The sequence below is a fragment of the Salmo trutta genome, unplaced genomic scaffold (genome assembly GCF_901001165.1).
Source record: "Salmo trutta unplaced genomic scaffold, fSalTru1.1, whole genome shotgun sequence".
NCBI classification, from domain to species: domain Eukaryota; kingdom Metazoa; phylum Chordata; class Actinopteri; order Salmoniformes; family Salmonidae; genus Salmo; species Salmo trutta.
The window spans coordinates 35,482-55,142 of NW_021822836.1; the positions used below are offsets into that span (position 1 = coordinate 35,482).

Sequence of the window (19,661 nt, forward strand, 5' to 3'; positions counted from 1 at the left end):
AGATCAGGGGTTAGGAGAGGTCAGGGGTTAGGGGTTAGGAGAGATCAGGGGTTAGGAGAGGTCAGGGGTTAGGAGAGATCAGGGGTTAGGAGAGGTCAGGGGTTAGGAGAGGTCAGGGGTTAGGAGAGGTCAGGGGTTAGGAGAGGTCAGGGGTTAGGAGAGATCAGGGGTTAGGAGAGGTCAGGGGTTAGGAGAGGTCAGGGGTTAGGAGAGATCAGGGGTTAGGAGAGGTCAGGGGTTAGGAGAGGTCAGGGGTGAGGAGAGGTCAGGGGTTGGGAGAGATCAGGGGTTGGGAGAGGTCAGGGGTTGGGAGAGGTCAGGGGTTAGGAGAGATCAGGGTTTAGGAGAGATCAGGGGTTAGGAGAGGTCAGGGGTTAGGAGAGATCAGGGGTTAGGAGAGATCAGGGGTTAGGAGAGGTCAGGGGTTAGGAGAGATCAGGGGTTAGGAGAGGTCAGGGGTTAGGAGAGATCAGGGGTTAGGAGAGGTCAGGGGTTAGGAGAGGTCAGGGGTTAGGAGAGATCAGTGGTTAGGAGAGGTCAGGGGTTAGAGGTTAGGAATGGTGACTTTCCCCCATCTCTTTCTCCACATGAAGGTTAGAGGATTGGGGCGAGTGAGAGGTGAGGGGTTAGAGGACAGGTCAGGGGTTAAAGGTGACATACCTGGGCCCTGTCCATCTTGGCTCTGTCCATCTCTTTCTCCAGAAACCGAACCAGATCTTTCAGGTTCCTCCGACCAGTGTAGGCTACCACCTGGAGAGAGAGAGAGAGATTATATTCGCTGTTGTTCTGAGATCGATTTGCACTTTTCGCACGCAAAGTACGTTCATCTCTAGGAGACAGAGTGCGTCTCCTTCCTGAGCGGTATGACGGCTGCGTGGTCCCATGGTGTTTATACTTGCGTACTATTGTTTTGTGTAGATGAACGTGGTACCTTCAGGCGTAAAGGACCTTGTGAAGATGCTGGAGGATGAAACACGTACAAATGTATCTATATCCACAGTAAAACGAGTCCTATATCGACGTAGCCTGAAAGACCGCTCAGCAAGGAAGAAGCCACTGCTCCAAAATCAGCATAAAAAAAGCCAGACTACGGTTTGCAACTGCACATGGGGACAAAGATCATACTTTTTTGGAGAAATGTCCTCTGGTCTGATGAAACAAAAATACAACCGTTTGGCCATAATGACCATCGTTATGTTTGGAGGAAAAAGTGGGAGGCTTGCAAGCCGAAGAACACCATCCCAACCGTGAAGCACGGGGGTGGCAGCATCATGTTGTGGGGGTGCTTTGCTGCAGGAGGGACTGGTGCACTTCACAAAATAGATGGCATCATGAGGAAGGAAAATTATGTGGATATATTGAAGCAATATGTCAAGGCATCAGTCAGGAAGTTTAAGCTTGGTCGCAAATGGGTCTTCCAAATGGACAATGACCCAAAGCATACTGTGTGTGTATAATGTGTGTGTATATAATGTATATATATAATGTGTATATATAATGTGTGTATATAATGTATATATATATATAATGTGTATATATAATGTGTATATATAATGTGTATATATAATGTGTGTATAATGTGTATACATAATGTGTATATATAATGTGTGTATAATGTGTATATATAATGTGTATATAATGTATATATATAATGTGTATATATAATGTGTATACATAATGTGTATATATAATGTGTATATATAATGTGTATATATAATGTGTATATATAATGTGTGTATAATGTGTATACATAATGTGTATATATAATGTGTGTATAATGTGTATACATAATGTGTATATATAATGTGTATATATAATGTATATATATAATGTGTATATATAATGTGTGTATAATGTGTATATATAATGTGCATATATAATGTGTATATATAATGTGTATATATAATGTATATATATAATGTGTATATATAATGTATATATATAATGTGTATATATAATGTGTGTATAATGTGTGTGTATAATGTGTATATATAATGTGTGTATATAATGTATGTATGTGTGTATATATAATGTGTATATAGTGTGTGTATAATGTGTATATAGTGTGTATAATGTGTATATAGTGTGTATATAGTGTGTGTATAATGTGTATATAGTGTGTATAATGTGTATATAGTGTGTATATAGTGTGTATATAATGTGTGTATAGTGTGTGTATAATGTGTATATAGTGTGTATATAGTGTGTGTATAATGTGTATATAGTGTATATAATGTGTGTATAGTGTGTACAATGTGTATATAATGTGTGTATAATGTGTGTATAATGTGTGTATAATGTGTATATAATGTGTGTATAATGTGTGTATAATGTATGTAAAATGTGTATATATAGTGTGTACAATGTGTATATAATGTGTGTATAATGTGTGTATAATGTGTATATAATGTGTGTATAATGTGTATATATAGTGTGTATAATGTGTGTATAATGTGTATATATAGTGTGTATAATGTGTGTATAATGTGTATATATAGTGTGTATAATGTGTGTATAATGTGTATATATAGTGTATGTATAGTGTGTGTATATTGTGTATAGTGTGTGTATAGTGTTTGTATAGTGTGTGTATTGTGTGTGTATAGTGTGTGTATAGTGTGTGTATAGTGTGTGTGTATTGTGTGTGCATTGTGTGTGTATAGTGTGTGTATATATAGTGTGTGTATAGTGTGTATATAGTGTGTGTATAGTGTGTGTATAGTGTGTGTGTATAGTGTGTATATAGTGTGTGTATAGTGTGTGTATTGTGTGTGTGTGTGTAAAGTGTGTGTATAGTGTGTGTATAGTGTGTGTGTGTGTGTGTAAAGTGTGTCTATAGTGTGTGTATAGTGTGTGTGTATAGTGTGTGTATTGTGTGTGTATAGTGTGTATATAGTGTGTATATAGTGTGTGTATAGTGTGTGTATAGTGTGTTTGTGTGTGTGTGGGTGTGTGTGTGTGTGTCTGTGTGTGTGTGTATAGTGTGTGTATAGTGTGTGTGTGTGTGTGTGTATAGTGTGTGTATAGTGTGTGTGTGTGTGTGTATAGTGTGTGTATAGTGTGTGTGTGTGTGTATAGTGTGTGTATTGTGTGTGTATAGTGTGTGTATAGTGTGTGTGTGTGTTTGTGTGTGTGTGTGTGTATAGTGTGTGTGTGTATTGTGTGTGTATAGTGTGTATATAGTGTGTATATAGTGTGTGTATAGTGTGTGTATAGTGTGTTTGTGTGTGTGTGGGTGTGTGTGTGTGTCTGTGTGTGTGGTGTGTGTGTGTGTGTATAGTGTGTGTGTGTGTGTGTGTGTGTGTGTGTGTGTATGTGTGTGTGTGTGTGTGTGTGTGTGTGTGTATAGTGTGTGTGTGTGTGTGTGTGTGTGTGTGTGTGTGTGTGTGTGTGTGTGTGTGTGTGTGTGTGTGTGTGTACCCTCTCTGCATGCAGCGCGGGGAACAATCGAAGGGTGGGGTAACGTTCTCTCATCGACAGGTTGAAGTCGTTGGCCGAGGCGTCGATGCGAGCGATGACAACATCCTCTCTGTCCAGGAAGTGCTGGGCTAACTCCTCCCACAGCGGGAACAGGGAACGACTCTCTTCGCTGTAGGGCAGGTCTACACACACACACACACACACACACACACACACACACACACACACACACACACACAGACACACACACACAGACACACACACACACACAAAATTAGGATGCAGGCTGTAGTTGAAACATACTGTGGCTGTTTTAAGTGTGTAAGTGGAGGATAACACACATATATATATAAACATAATAAACATGATTAGAAAAAATATAATTATTATAACATATATATAAACACGATAAAATAACAGAGGTCCTAGAATAGAACCCTAAGGAACACCAGATTCTATCTATTCCTAGAATAGAACCCTGAGGAACACCACATTCTATCTATTCCTAGAATAGAACCCTGAGGAACACCACATTCTATCTATTCCTAGAATAGAACCCTGAGGAACCCCACATTCTATCTATTCCTAGAATAGAACCCTGAGGAACACCACATTCTATCTATTCCTAGAATAGAACCCTGAGGAACACCACATTCTATCTATTCCTAGAATAGAACCCTGAGGAACCCCACATTCTATCTATTCCTAGAATAGAACCCTGAGGAACACCACATTCTATCTATTCCTAGAATAGAACCCTGAGGAGCCCCACATTCTATCTATTCCTAGAATAGAACCCTGAGGAACACCACATTCACACACGTGTGCGTGTGTGATGATGTTTTTGTGTGCGTGATGGTGTGTGTGTTTGTATATAAGGTGTGTTTTGTTGTGTCTTTGGCATCATTAGAAGTGAAGACTGTTATTTTAACAAATTATTTTGTACCTGATTATTCTAAATCATGTAAACGTAATTAACTAGGAAGGAAAATGTTCAGATATTTTAATACATTTATAATTTATAATTTTATAAATTTAAGCTGGGGTGGCACACATTTATAATTCTCCGAATTTAACTCGTAAAATGTTTTAATATCTCATCAATTAGTCTTTTTATTCATTAATTATTCTTTACCTCACGTCAGTCTCATTCCAAACGTCGTAAATTTGTTGGTTATCTGCACGAACCCAGCCTTTACTATAAACCATCCATATACCAATTGGTTTAATAATTTATTTACTAACTAACTAAATAATCTCAGAAATGCATTGTCACGTCCTGACCACAGAAAAGGCTGTTATTTTCTATGGTAGAGTAGGTCAGGGCGTGACAGGGAAGGGTTTTCTAGTTTAGATTTTCTATGTTGTTATGTTCTAGTTTTTGTATTTCTATGTTGGGGTTTTGTTTGGGATGATCTCCAATTAGAGGAAGCTGGTTATCGTTGTCTCTAATTGGAGATCATACTTAAGTAGGTGTTTTTCCCCACCTGGGCTTGGGAGAGATTGATTTTTGAGTGAAGTGCATATTTGTAACTTCGTCACGGTTTGTTGTTTTTTTTGTTCTTTCAGTTTATTTTTTGTATTTATTGCAATAGTTTCACAGTTTAATAAAGACCGTGACATAAACAAACGGTAGATATTGTGTACTAACAAACGATAGGGGAGGTTCCCTAGTGGGCTAAGCCGATTAGACGGCTCGGTGGACAAAGGGAAGTTGGGGTTATGGACTGAGAAAGTAGCGGGAAAAGACCAGAGGGATCATTAAACACAGCTGATAATTTATATTAATGGAAATGCTAATCCTTTGCACATGAACGATCACTCAATCGGGAAATAATGACAATCAATATATATATTTTTACGCCCATGTCTGTCTGTCTGTCTGTCTGTCTGTCTGTCTGTCTGTCTGTCTGTCTGTCTGTCTGTCTGTCTGTCTGTCTGTCTCTCTGTCTGTCTCTCTGTCTGTCCTGTCTCTGTCTGTCTCTCTGTCTCTCTCTCTTTGTCTCTCTCTTTGTCTCTCTCTCTCGCTCTCTATCTCTCTCTCTCTCTCTCTGTCCCTCTCTCTCTCTCTCTGTCTCTCGGCGGTTGTCTGTAGTCTCGTCTCAGAGCGACATAATTTCTAGCTGCAGACTAGTAATTAAACGTCTAAGATTTGCTCTTATTCTGTAGAGGGATCGATAGTCTCAGAGTTTAACAACATTTCCAGCCGTGTAGCCAATGTACAAACATCTCTGAAGCTGGAGACTCATATCTCCCTCACTAGCTTTAAACACCAGCTGTCAGAGCAGCTCACAGATTACTGCACCTGTACATAGCCCATCTGTAAATAGCCCACCCAACTACCTCTTCCCTACTGTATTTATTTATTTATTTTTCTACTTTGCACTTTCTTCCGCTGCAAATCTACCATTCCAGTGTTTTACTTGCTATATTGTATTTACTTTGCCACCATGGACTTTTTTTGCCTTTACCTCCCTTATCTCACCTCATTTGCTCAAATTGTATATAGTCTTATTTTTTCTACTGTATTATTGACTGTATGTTTGTTTTACTCCATGTGTAACTCTGTGTTGTTGTATGTTGTCGAACTGCTTTGCTTTATCTTGGCCAGGTCGCAATTGTAAATGAGAACTTGTTCTCAACTAGCCTACCTGGTTAAATAAAGGACTTATTCTCAACTAGCCTACCTGGTTAAATAAAGGTGAAATAAAATAAAATAAAATAAAATGGTTAGGAATTCAATAACTATTCGCAATCACGCTGTGGGTTTGCTTAGTCTAAACTCAAACCTGTGTCTAAACTCAAACCTGTGTCTAAACTCAAACCTGTCTAAACTCAAACCTGAGTCTAAACTCAAACCCGAGTCTAATCTCAAACCTGTGTCTAAACTCAAACCTGAGTCTAATCTCAAACCTGCGTCTAAACTCAAACCTGAGTCTAAACTCAAACCTGCGTCTAAACTCAACTAAACTTTTTTTATTCGTAACAATAGAAAAGACGCCAGATCACGTCTGTGACTTCGTTAAACAAGAATTAGATTAGCAGACACCGCAATTGAGAAATGTCCACATTCAGAGATATAGTTCTGCGTGTTTCCTGTCCGTCGCTGAGGTCACCAAACGAAACACACACTCGTCATAACTGTCCCTTATTAAGTGTCCTCGAACCCGTCCCACATTCCCACAAGTGGACATTAAGTTACATTTTCCCTTTTTTTGGGAGTTCGGCCATGTGAAATCCTTTGTTCACTCTGTGGTCTCTCTCTCTCTCTGTATCTCTCTGTATGACCAGGGAGAGAGAGAGGGGGGGGAGAGAGAGAGAGGGGGGGAGAGAGAGAGAGAGAGAGAGAGAAGGAGGAGAGCGAGAGAGAAAGAGAGAGAGAGGGGAGAGAGAGAGGAGAGAGATGGGGAGAGAGAGAGAGAGGGGGAGAGAGAGGGGGAGAGAGAGGGGGGGAGAGAGGGGGGGCGAGAGAGGGGGAGAGAGAGAGGGGGAGAGAGAGAGGGGGGAGAGAGGGGGGGAGAGGGGGAGAGAGTCTCCGCCGGGGAATTTATGACCTGAGATAACAGAACCTGGGTGTAGGAGAGGGAGAGAGGGGGGGAAGCCACGATCTATACCCAGAAAGGGCCACGTCGTGTGTGTGTGTGTGTGTGTGTGTGTGTGTGTGTGTGTGTGTGTGTGTGTGTGTACCTACAGAACATTATGAAGGCAGTCTTGTCAGGATTGAAGGCCAGTCTCTCCAGGTTGTCTCCTACCAGCTGGATAACTGGCTTCTGGTCCCAGTCAGCAGGAAGAACTTCACTCTGCATCTTAGGCTGTTACACACACACACACACACACACACACACACACACACACACACACACACACACACACACACACACACACACACACACACACACACACACACACACACACACACACACACACACACAGACACACACACACACACACCTTTAATTGAAGGTGTGGACCTTGTGGAGTATGTTTAATTGGTGTGTGTATGAAGGTGTGTGTGTGTGTGTGTGTGTGTGTGTGTGTGTGTGTGTGTGTGTGTACCTGAGCGGTGCCGTCCAGGTAGCTCTGACAGAACGCTATAACGGTGGGCGTGTCCAGTGTGTCGGACGGCAGGTGATAGGTCACGTGACTCGTCAGATTAACCAATCGCACCATCGGAGCCTCACTCTCCCGGACACGGAAATACTCCAACATTCTACCGTTCCTCGGCTCGTCCACGTCTACCATCACAAATACTACCTGGAGGGGGAGAGGGGAGGAGAGGGGGGGAGAGGGGAGGAGAGGGGGGGAGGGAGGGAGGGAGGGAGGGGAGGAGGGAGGGAGGAAGTGGAGGGAGGAAGGGAGGAGGGAGGGAGGGAGGGAGGGAGGGAGGGAGGGAGGGAGGGAGGAGGGAGGGAGGGGAGGAGGGAGGGAGGAAGTGGAGGGAGGAAGTGGAGGGAGGAGGGATGGAGGGAGGAAGTGGAGGGATGGAGAGGGGAGGGAGGAGGGAGGACGGAGGAGGGAGGAGGTGGAGGGAGAGGGAGGGAGGAGGTGGAGGTGGAGCGGGGAGGGGAGGAGAGGGGAGGGAGAGAGAGGGGAGGGAGGAGGGAGGGAGGAAGTGAGGGAGGGAGGGAGGGAGGGAGGGAGGGAGGGAGGGAGGGAGGGAGGGAGGGAGGGAGTGGAGGGACGGAGAGGGGAAGGAGGAGGGAGGAGGGGAGGAGGTGGAGGGAGAGGGGAGGGAGGTAGGGAGGGAGGGAGGAGGTGGAGGGACAGAGAGGGGAGGGAGGAGGTGGAGAGAGGAGGTGGTGGGATCGAGAGGGGAGGGAGGAGGTGGAGGGAGGAGGTGGGGGGGATGGGAGGGGAGGGAGGAGGTGGAGGGAGGAGGTGGGGGGATGGAGAGGGGAGGGAGGAGGTGGAGGGAGGAGGGTGGGGGGATGGAGAGGGGAGGGAGGAGGTGGAGGGAGATGTGAGGGAGGAGGTGGAGGGAGGAGGTGGGAGGATGGAGAGGGGAGGGAGGAGGTGGAGGGAGGATTTGGGGGGATGGAGAGGGGAGGGAGGAGGTGGAGGGAGATGTGAGGGAGGAGGTGGAGGGACAGAGAGGGGAGGGAGGAGGTGGAGGGCACAGAGAGGGAAGGGAGGAGGTGGGGGGATGGAGAGGGGAGGGAGGAGGTGGAGGGAGGACTTGGGGGGGATGGAGAGGGGAGGGAGGAGGTGGAGGGACGGAGAGGGGAGGGAGGAGGGTGGAGGGAGATGTGAGGGAGGAGGTGGAGGGACGGAGAGGGGAGGGAGCAGGTGGAGATATGGAGAGGGGAGGGAGGGAGGGACAGAAAGGGGAGGGAGGAGGGCGGGAGAGGGGAGGGAGGAGGTGGAGGGAGGGAGGGAGAGGGGAGGTAGGAGGTGGAGGGATAGAGAGGGGAGGGAGGAGGTGGAGGGAGGGAGAGGGGAGGGAGGAGGTGGAGGGATGGAGAGGGGAGGGAGGGAGCAGGTGGAGGGATGGAGAGGGGAGGGAGGAGGTGGAGGGATGGAGAGGGGAGGCAGGAGGTGGAGGGATTGAGAGGGTAGGGGAGGGAGGAGGTGGAGGGACAGAGAGGGTAGGGAGCAGGTGGAGGGACGGAGAGGGGAGGGAGGGAGGGAGGGAGGGAAATTGGAGGGAGGAGGTGGAGGGATTGAGAGGGAGGGAGGTTGGGACAATTTTAGTAGTTGTGTTGTAGTACCTGCCTTTCCCCTGTAGGGGGCAGCAGCAGCAGTGTGTATTATAGTAGTGGTGTTGTAGTACCTACCTTTCCCCTGTAGGGGGCAGCAGCAGCAGTGTGTATTATAGTAGTGGTGTTGTAGTACCTACCTTTCCCCTGTAGGGGCAGCAGCAGTGTGTATTATAGTAGTGGTGTTGTAGTACCTACCTTTCCCCTGTAGGGGGCAGCAGTGTGTATTATAGTAGTGGTGTTGTAGTACCTACCTTTCCCCTGTAGGGGGCAGCAGTGTGTATTATAGTAGTGGTGTTGTAGTACCTACCTTTCCCCTGTAGGTGGCAGCAGCAGCAGTGTGTATTATAGTAGTGGTGTTGTAGTACCTACCTTTCCCCTGTAGGGGCAGCAGCAGCAGTGTGTATTATAGTAGTGGTGTTGTAGTACCTACCTTTCCCCTGTAGGGGGCAGCAGCAGTGTATATTATAGTAGTGGTGTTGTAGTACCTACCTTTCCCCTGTAGGGGGAAGCAGCAGCGTGGAAGGCAGAGTAGACGGTCTGAAACCCTTCATCAGTCTTATTGACAAACAGAATGGCGTGATTTAACACTGGAGAGGAGAGGATACGGCTGGCTGTCTGTAGAGGGAGGGAGGGAGGGAGGGAGGGAGGGAGGGAGGGAGGGAGGGAGGGAGGGAGGGAGGGAGAGAGGCACACACACAGAGAAAGAGAGAGAGAGAGACACAGAGAGAGAGAGACACAGAAAGAGAGAGAGAGACACAGAGAGAGAGAGACACAGAGAGAGAGAGAGAGAGAGAGACACAGAGAGAGAGAGAGAGAGAGAGGGGGGGAGAGAGAGGGAGGGAGGGAGGGACAAACAGAGAGAGAGAGAGGGGGAGAGAGGATGGCGTTATTCAACACTGTAGGGGAGAGGATAAAACTGTCTGTCTGGAACAATGGGGATTATCAAGGTTTGGGCCTAAAGAACTAGTGTGAGTGGCCATGAAACGGATGGCACTGTGCTTGTTATACCATCAAACCCCGCTCAGGATTTACCCACAAACCCCAAGATCTTTCAGTGTGAAAACGCTGCCATTTTGAATTAGCCCTGCTCAGGATTTACCCACAAACCCCAAGATCTTTCAGTGTGAAAAACGCTGCCATTTTGAATTTGTCCTGCTCAGGTTTTACCCACAAACCCCAAGATCTTTCAGTGTGAAAACGCTGCCATTTTGAATTAGCCCCGCTCAGGATTTACCCACAAACCCCAAGATCTTTCAGTGTGAAAAACGCTGCCATTTTGAATTAGTCCCGCTCAGGATTTACCCACAAACCCCAAGATCTTTCAGTGTGAAAACGCTGCCATTTTGAATTTGTCCCGCTCAGGATTTACCCACAAAACCCCAAGATCTTTCAGTGTGAAAACGCTGCCATTTTGAATTAGCCCCGCTCAGGATTTACCCACAAACCCCAAGATCTTTCAGTGTGAAAAACGCTGCCATTTTGAATTTGTCCTGCTCAGGTTTTACCCACAAACCCCAAGATCTTTCAGTGTGAAAAACGCTGCCATTTTGAATTTGTCCCGCTCAGGATTTACCCACAAACCCCAAGATCTTTCAGTGTGAAAAACGCTGCCATTTTGAATTTGTCCCGCTCAGGATTTACCCACAAACCCCAAGATCTTTCGCGCTTGCGTGAGACTTAGCTGTGTTCCTTTTCCTTTTCTGAAGACATTTGAATCGTCCGGTTGGAATATTACTGAATATTTACGATAAAAACATCCTAAAGATTGATGTTATACATCGTTTGAAATATTTCTACGAACGTAAATATAACTTTAAAAAAAAAAAAATTCTTTGTGACATTTTGCGCGCGCTTCCTGCATTTGGAGTAGTGGACTAAACGCGCGAACAAAAAAGGAGGTATTTGGACGTAAATAATGGACTTTATCGAACAAAACAAACATTTATTGTGGAACTGGGATTCTGATGAAGATCATCAAAGGTAAGTGAATATTTATAATGCGATTTATGATTTTAGTTGACTCCAAAATGGCGGGTATCTGTACTGCTTGTTGTTGTTGTCTGAGCGCTGTACTCAGATTATTGCAAAGTGTGCTTTCGCTGTAAAGTTTTTTTTGAAATCTGAAACAGCGGTTGCATTAAGGAGAAGTTTATCTATAATTCTTTGAATAACAGTTTAATATTTTTATCAACGTTTATGATGAGTATTTCTGTAAATTGATGTGCTCGTTCACCGGAAGTTTTGGGAGGCAAAACATTTCTGAACATTACAGGCCAATGTAAAATGGGGTTTTTGGATATAAATATGAACTTTATCGAGCAAAACATACATGTATTGTCTAACATGAAGTCCTATGATTGCCATCTGATGAAGATCATCAAAGGTTAGTGATTAATTTCAGCTGTATTTCTGGTTTTTGTGACGCCTCTCCTTGCTTGGAAAATGGCTGTGTGGTTTTTCTTGTCTCGGGCGCTGTCCTAACATAATCTAATGTTATGCTTTCGCCGTAAAGCCTTTTTGAAATCGGACAATGTGGATGGATTAACGAGAAGTGTATCTTAAAATGGGATATAATAGTTGAACGTTTGAGAAATTTGAATTATGAGATTTTTGTTGTTTTGAATTTGCCGCCCTGCTATTTCACTGGCTGTTGAATAGTGTGTCCCGCGGATGGGACGCTAGCGTCCCACATTTCCCAGAGAGGTGACAGAACTCAGGCCCGTCCTGATTATCTAGAGACAGAACTCAGGCCCGTCCTGATTATCTCAGTGACAGAACTCAGGCCCATCCTGATTATCTAGAGACAGAACTCAGTGACAGAACTCAGTGACAGAACTCAGGCCCATCCTGATTATCTTAGTGACAGAACTCAGGCCCGTCCTGATTATCTTAGTGACAGAACTCAGGCCCATCCTGATTATCTTAGTGACAGAACTCAGGCCAATCCTGATTATCTCAGTGACAGAACTCAGGCCCATCCTGATTATCTTAGTGACAGAACTCAGGCCCATCCTGATTAACTTAGTGACAGAACTCAGGCCCATCCTGATTATCTTAGTGACAGACCTCAGGCCCATCCTGATTAACTTAGTGACAGACCTCAGGCCCATCCTGATTATCTTAGTGACAGAACTCAGGCCCATCCTGATTAACTTAGTGACAGAACTCAGGCCAATCCTGATTATCTTAGTGACAGAACTCAGGCCCATCCTGATTATCTTAGTGACAGAACTCAGGCCAATCCTGATTATCTCAGTGACAGAACTCAGGCCCATCCTGATTATCTTAGTGACAGAACTCAGGCCCATCCTGATTAACTTAGTGACAGAACTCAGGCCCATCCTGATTATCTTAGTGACAGACCTCAGGCCCATCCTGATTAACTTAGTGACAGAACTCAGGCCCATCCTGATTATCTTAGTGACAGAACTCAGGCCCATCCTGATTATCTTAGTGACAGACCTCAGGCCCATCCTGATTAACTTAGTGACAGAACTCAGGCCCATCCTGATTATCTTAGTGACAGACCTCAGGCCCATCCTGATTAACTTAGTGACAGAACTCAGGCCCATCCTGATTATCTTAGTGACAGAATTCAGGCCCATCCTGATTATCTTAGTGACAGACCTCAGGCCCATCCTGATTAACTTAGTGACAGAACTCAGGCCCATCCTGATTATCTTAGTGACAGAACTCAGGCCCATCCTGATTAACTTAGTGACAGAACTCAGGCCCATCCTGATTATCTTAGTGACAGACCTCAGGCCCATCCTGATTATCTCAGTGACAGAACTCAGGCCCGTCGTTATTAGCCTGAATTTCTTGAAGTACGTAAAGGTGATTCCGCAGGGTTCTATTCTAGGAACAGATAGAATGTGGTGTTCCTCAGGGTTCTATTCTAGGAACAGATAGAATGTGGTGTTCCGCAGGGGTCGATTCTAGGAACAGATAGAATGTGGTGTTCCGCAGGGGTCGATTCTAGGACCTGTTTCTTTTCGACTATTTATATAAATGCTATTTGGTCGACCTGTCGAAAGTTGTACTTTCATCTACAGTATATATATATATGTCGAAAGGATCGAACCAAAGTTCAGTCGTGGTTGTAGTTCCACATTTTATTAAATCCGTGAAACTTTTGCAAAAACATAAATAACTGAATTAAACAAAACAACAAACCCGTGACGCAGAGGTGAAACAAACACTAACTCAAAATATAATTACCCACAAAAACCCAGGTGGAAAAAAAAAACCCTACTTAAATATGATCTCCAATTAGAGACAACGAGGACCAGCTGCCTCTAATTGGAGATCAACTCCCCCCCCAAAAAACCATAGAAATAGAAAACTAGAACTAAACATAGATATAGAAAACATAGAACAAAACACAAAACACCCCCCCCCGTCACGCCCTGACCTACTCTACCATAGAAAAATGACATCTTACTAGGATCAGGACGTGACACCCGACTGCTTACCCGGCAGCGACGAGGCTACAGTCCGATTTTTTTTTAGCAGTTGTGTAGGAAGCACTTAATGATTTTAAACCCGGTAGTTAATATGAGCAAAGCTAAATACATGTTGTCTCAGATGGATTATATCTTAGTCCAGCGCCTAATCTTTATCATTACATTCATGGTCCTTTGGTTCTCCTACAACCTATCCGTGTTTTCAGAGTTGATTTGTGTATTTGCTCTGTATATTTATGTTTGTCCGTGCATTGTGTTGTGTTATATAGGGGTGGCAGGGTAGCCTGGGGGTTAGAGCGTTGGACTAGTAACCAGCAGGTAGCCTAGTGGTTAGAGCGTTGGACTAGTAACCAGCAGGTAGCCTAGTGGTTAGAGCGTTGGACTAGTAACCAGCAGGTAGCCTAGTGGTTAGAGCATTGGACTAGTAACCAGCAGGTAGCCTAGTGGTTAGAGCGTTGGGCCAGTAACCAGCAGGTAGCCTAGTGGTTAGAGCGTTGGACTAGTAACCAGCAGGTAGCCTAGTGGTTAGAGCGTTGGACTAGTAACCAGCAAGTAGCCTAGTGGTTAGAGCGTTGGACTAGTAACCAGCAAGTAGCCTGGGGGTTAGAGCGTTGGACTAGTAACCAGCAGGTAGCCTAGTGGTTAGAGCGTTGGACTAGTAACCAGCAGGTAGCCAAGTGGTTAGAGCGTTGGACTAGTAACCAGCAGGTAGCCTAGTGGTCAGAGCGTTGGACTAGTAACCAGCAAGTAGCCTAGTGGTTAGAGCGTTGGGCTAGTAACCAGCAAGTAGCCTAGTGGTTAGAGCGTTGGACTAGTAACCAGCAGGTAGCCTAGTGGTTAGAGCGTTGGACTAGTAACCAGCAGGTAGCCTGGTGGTTAGAGCGTTGGACTAGTAACCAGCAGGGGTAGTCTAGTGGTTAGAGCGTTGGACTAGTAACCAGCAGGTAGCCTAGTGGTTAGAGCATTGGACTAGTAACCAGCAGGTAGCCTAGTGGTTAGAGCGTTGGACTAGTAACCAGCAGGTAGCCTAGTGGTTAGAGCATTGGACTAGTAACCAGCAGGTAGCCTAGTGGTTAGAGCGTTGGGCCAGTAACCAGCAGGTAGCCTAGTGGTTAGAGCGTTGGACTAGTAACCAGCAGGTAGCCTAGTGGTTAGAGCATTGGACTAGTAACCAGCAGGTAGCCTAGTGGTTAGAGCGTTGGACTAGTAACCAGCAGGGTAGCCTAGTGGTTAGAGCGTTGGGCCAGTAACCAGCAGGTAGCCTAGTGGTTAGAGCGTTGGACTAGTAACCAGCAGGTAGCCTGGTGGTTAGAACGTTGGACTAGTAACCAGCAGGTAGCCTGGTGGTTAGAGCGTTGGACTAGTAACCAGCAGGGTAGTCTAGTGGTTAGAGCGTTGGACTAGTAACCAGCAGGTAGCCTAGTGGTTAGAGCATTGGACTAGTAACCAGCAGGTAGCCTAGTGGTTAGAGCGTTGGACTAGTAACCAGCAGGAAGCCTAGTGGTTAGAGCGTTGGACTAGTAACCAGCAGGTAACCTAGTGGTTAGAGCGTTGGACTAGTAACCAGCAGGTAGCCTAGTGGTTAGAGCATTGGACTAGTAACCAACAGGTAGCCTAGTGGTTAGAGCGTTGGGCCAGTAACCAGCAGGAAGCCTAGTGGTTAGAGCGTTGGACTAGTAACCAGCAGGTAGCCTAGTGGTTAGAGCGTTGGACTAGTAACCAGCAGGTAGCCTAGTGGTTAGAGCGTTGGACTAGTAACCAGCAGGTAGCCTAGTGGTTAGAGCGTTGGACTAGTAACCAGCAGGTAGCCTAGTGGTTAGAGCGTTGGGCCAGTAACCAGCAGGTAGCCTAGTGGTTAGAGCGTTGGACTAGTAACCAGCAGGTAGCCTAGTGGTTAGAGCGTTGGACTAGTAACCAGAAGGTAGTCTAGTGGTTAGAGCATTGGGCCAGTAACCAGCAGGGTAGCCTAGTGGTTAGAGCGTTGGACTAGTAACCAGCAGGTAGCCTAGTGGTTAGAGCGTTGGGCCAGTAACCAGCAGGTAGTCTAGTGGTTAGAGCGTTCGACTAGTAACCAGCAGGTAGCCTAGTGGTTAGAGTGTTGGGCCAGTAACAGCAGGTAGCCTAGTGGTTAGAGTGTTGGGCCAGTAACCAGCAGGTAGCCTAGTGGTTAGAGCGTTGGACTAGTAACCAGCAGGTAGCCTAGTGGTTAGAGCGTTGGGCCAGTAACCAGCAGGTAGTCTAGTGGTTAGAGCGTTCGACTAGTAACCAGCAGGTAGCCTAGTGGTTAGAGCGTTGGGCCAGTAACCAGCAGGTAGCCTAGTGGTTAGAGCGTTTGACTAGTAACCAGAAGGGTAGCCTAGTGGTTAGAGCGTTGGACTAGTAACCAGCAGGTAGCCTAGTGGTTAGAGCGTTGGACTAGTAACCAGCAGGTAGCCTAGTGGTTAGAGCGTTGGGCCAGTAACCAGCAGGTAGCCTAGTGGTTAGAGCGTTGGGCCAGTAACCAGCAGGTAGCCTAGTGGTTAGAGCGTTTGGCCAGTAACCAGCAGGTAGCCTAGTGGTTAGAGTGTTGGGCCAGTAACAGCAGGTAGCCTAGTGGTAGAGCGTTGGACTAGTAACCAGCAGGTAGCCTAGTGGTTAGAGCGTTGGACTAGTAACCAGCAGGTAGCCTGGTGGTTAGAGCGTTGGACTAGTAACCAGAAGGTAGCCTAGTGGTTAGAGCGTTGGACTAGTAACCAGCAGGGTAGCCTAGTGGTTAGAGAGTTGGGCCAGTAACCAGCAGGTAGCCTAGTGGTTAGAGCGTTGGACTAGTAACCAGCAGGTTAGTCTAGTGGTTAGAGCGTTGGACTAGTAACCAGAAGGTTGCCTAGTGGTTAGAGCGTTGGACTAGTAACCAGCAGGTAGCCTAGTGGTTAGAGTGTTGGACTAGTAACCAGCAGGTAGCCTAGTGGTTAGAGCGTTGGGCCAGTAACCAGCAGGTAGCCTAGTGGTTAGAGCGTTGGACTAGTAACAGGCAGGTAGCCTAGTGGTTAGAGCGTTGGACTAGTAACCAGCAGGGTAGTCTAGTGGTTAGAGTGTTGGGCCAGTAACCAGCAGGTAGCCTAGTGGTTAGAGCGTTGGACTAGTAACCAGCAGGGTAGCCTAGTGGTTAGAGCGTTGGACTAGTAACCAGCAGGGTAGCCTAGTGGTTAGAGCGTTGGACTAGTAACCAGCAGGGTAGCCTAGTGGTTAGAGCATTGGACTAGTAACCAGCAGGTAGTCTAGTGGTTAGAGCGTTGGACTAGAAACCAGCAGGTTGCGTAGATCGTCCCCGAGCTGACAAAGGGGTAAAAATCTGTCGTTCTGCCCCCTGAACAAGGCGGTTAACCCACTGTTCCTTCGTTGTAAATTAGAAGCTGTTTTTAACTGACTTGCCTTGTAAAATAAAATAGATTTTTTTAGTTCTATGAATTTAAAAAAAGACTCTGGTCTCTATGGTCTTAATAAAGGTACAAATAATAATATATATAAATAAACAAGACAGACCTCCTGAAATGTTCTTACCACCAAAAAACTGAGTTAGTGCAGAAATGTTAAAGCTAGCTAGTGGAGACATTGTAAAGCTAGCTAGTGGAGACATTTTAAAGCTAGCAAGTGGAGATGTTTAAAGCTAGATAGCTAGCGCAGACATTTTAAAGCTAGCTAGTGGAGACATTTCAAAGCTAGCTAGCTAGTTAAGACATTTTAAAGCTAATTAGCTAGTGGAGACATTGTAAAGCTAGCTAGTGGAGACATTGTAAAGCTACCTAGTGGAGACATTTTAAAGCTAATTAGCTAACTTGTCGAACGATTTTAAAGCTAATTAGTGGAGACATTTTAAAACTAGCTAGTGGAGACATTTTAAAGCTAGCTAGTGGAGACGTTTTAAAGCTAGCTAGTGGAGACGTTTAAAGCTAGCTAGCGGAGACGTTTAAAGCTAGCTAGCGGAGACATTTTGAAGCTAGCTAGTGGAGGCATTTTAAAGCTAATTAGCTAGCTTGTTGAATGATTTTTAAGCTAATTAGTGGAGACATTTTAAAGCTAGCTAGCTAGTGGAGACATTTTAAAGCTAGCTAGTGGAGACATTTTAAAGCTAGCTAGTGGAGACATTTTAAAGCTAGCTAGCGGAGACATTTTAAAGCTAGCTAGCTAGTGGACACATTTTAAAGCTAGCTAGTTAGTGGAGACATTTTAAAGCTAGCTAGTGGAGATATTTTAAAGCGAGCTAGTTGAGACATTGTAAAGCTAGCTAGTGGAGACATTTTAAAGCTAGCTAGTGGAGACGTTTAAAGCTAGCTAGCTAGTGGAGACATTTTAAAGCTAATTAGTGGAGACATTTTAAAGCTAGCTAGTTGAGACATTTTAAAGCTAGCTAGCGGAGACATTTTAAAGCTAGCTAGCTAGTGGACACATTTTAAAGCTAGCTAGTTAGTGGAGACATTAAATGCTGAGGAATGACTTTACAAATCTCCATCTGTTACAAATGCGTCTGGGCGTGTGTGTGTGTGTGTGTGTGTGGTGTGTGTGTGTGTGTATCGTGTGTGTGTGTGTGTGTGTGTGTCTCTGTGTGTGTGTGTGTGTGTGTGTGTGTGTGTGTGTGTGTATCGTGTGTGTGTGTGTGTGTATATGTGTGTGTGTGTGTGTGTGTGTGTGTGTGTGTGTGGTGTGTGTGTGTGTGTGTGTGTGTGTGTATTTTATGTGAGTGTTTACCTGTCCGTTGTACTCAGTAACCAGCTCCAGTTGATGAACGGCGATGAAGGAGAGGAGACCCTCTTTCGACGTCTGACTGGTTACCGTCAATACCTGTACAGGGGTAGACTACACACACGATACACACACACACACACACACACACACACACACACACACACACACACACACACACACACACACACACACACACACAACACACACACACACACACACACACACACAACTGATAACCTGATAACACCAACGTGAACAAATGTTGACTGGGCATCAGAGGACTCACTATAGATCAGCCTTTAGTTAGTAGCAGGTTAAACAGACTAGAGGACTCCTCACTATAGATCAGCCTTTAGTTAGTAGCAGGTTAAACAGACTAGAGGACTAACTATAGATCAGCCTTTAGTTAGTAGCAGGTTAAACAGACTAGAGGACTCCTCACTATAGATCAGCCTTAGTTAGTAGCAGGTTAAACAGACTAGAGGACTCCTCACTATAGATCAGCCTTTAGTTAGTAGCAGGTTAAACAGACTAGAGGACTAACTATAGATCAGCCTTTAGTTAGTAGCAGGTTAAACAGACTAGAGGACTAACTATAGATCAGCCTTTAGTTAGTAGCAGGTTAAACAGACTAGAGGACTAACTATAGATCAGCCTTTAGTTAGTAGCAGGTTAAACAGAACTAGAGGACTAACTATAGATCAGCCTTTAGTTAGTAGCAGGTTAAACAGACTAGAGGACTCCCTCACTATAGATCCGCCTTTTAGTTAGTAGCAGGTTAAACAGACTAAAGGACTCCTCACTATAGAATCAGCCTTTAGTTAGTAGCAGGTTTAAACAGACTAGAGGACTAACTATAGATCCGCCTTTCAGTTAGTAGCAGGTTAAACAGACTAGAGGGACTCCTCACTATAGATCAGCCTTTAGTTAGTAGCAGGTTAAACAGATAGAGGACTAACTATAGATCAGCCTTTAGTTAGCAGCAGGTTAAACAGACTAGAGGACTCCTCACTATAGATCAGCATTTAGTTAGTAGCAGGTTAAACAGACTAGAGGACTCCTCACTATAGATCAGCCTTTAGTTAGTAGCAGGTTAAACAGACTAGAGGACTCCTCACTATAGATCAGCCATTTAGTAGTAGCAGGTTAAACAGGACTAGAGGACTCCTCACTATAGATCAGCCTTTAGTTAGTAGCAGGTAAACAGACTAGAGGACTAACTATAGATCAGCCTTTAGTTAGTAGCAGGTTAAACAGACTAGAGGACTCACTATAGATCAGCCTTTAGTTAGTAGCAGGTTAAACAGACTAGAGGACTCCTCACTATAGATCAGCCTTTAGTTAGTAGCAGGTT

General features: G+C 45.2%; 1 protein-coding gene across 1 annotated transcript in view; it reads right to left on the reverse strand.

Moving 5' to 3' along the window:
• Window positions 1–645: 645 nt before the first annotated feature.
• Window positions 646–19,661, reverse strand: part of LOC115185197 (protein disulfide-isomerase-like) — a 37,126-nt gene continuing 18,110 nt past the window's right edge. The window contains exons 5-10 of the mRNA XM_029745707.1: window positions 18,311–18,418; window positions 9,609–9,734; window positions 7,477–7,674; window positions 7,112–7,232; window positions 3,421–3,602; window positions 646–750 (exon numbers count right to left, since the gene is read on the reverse strand). Of these exons, the coding sequence (XP_029601567.1) occupies window positions 646–750; window positions 3,421–3,602; window positions 7,112–7,232; window positions 7,477–7,674; window positions 9,609–9,734; window positions 18,311–18,418 (840 nt within the window). The remainder of the gene's footprint in view (window positions 751–3,420; window positions 3,603–7,111; window positions 7,233–7,476; window positions 7,675–9,608; window positions 9,735–18,310; window positions 18,419–19,661) is intronic.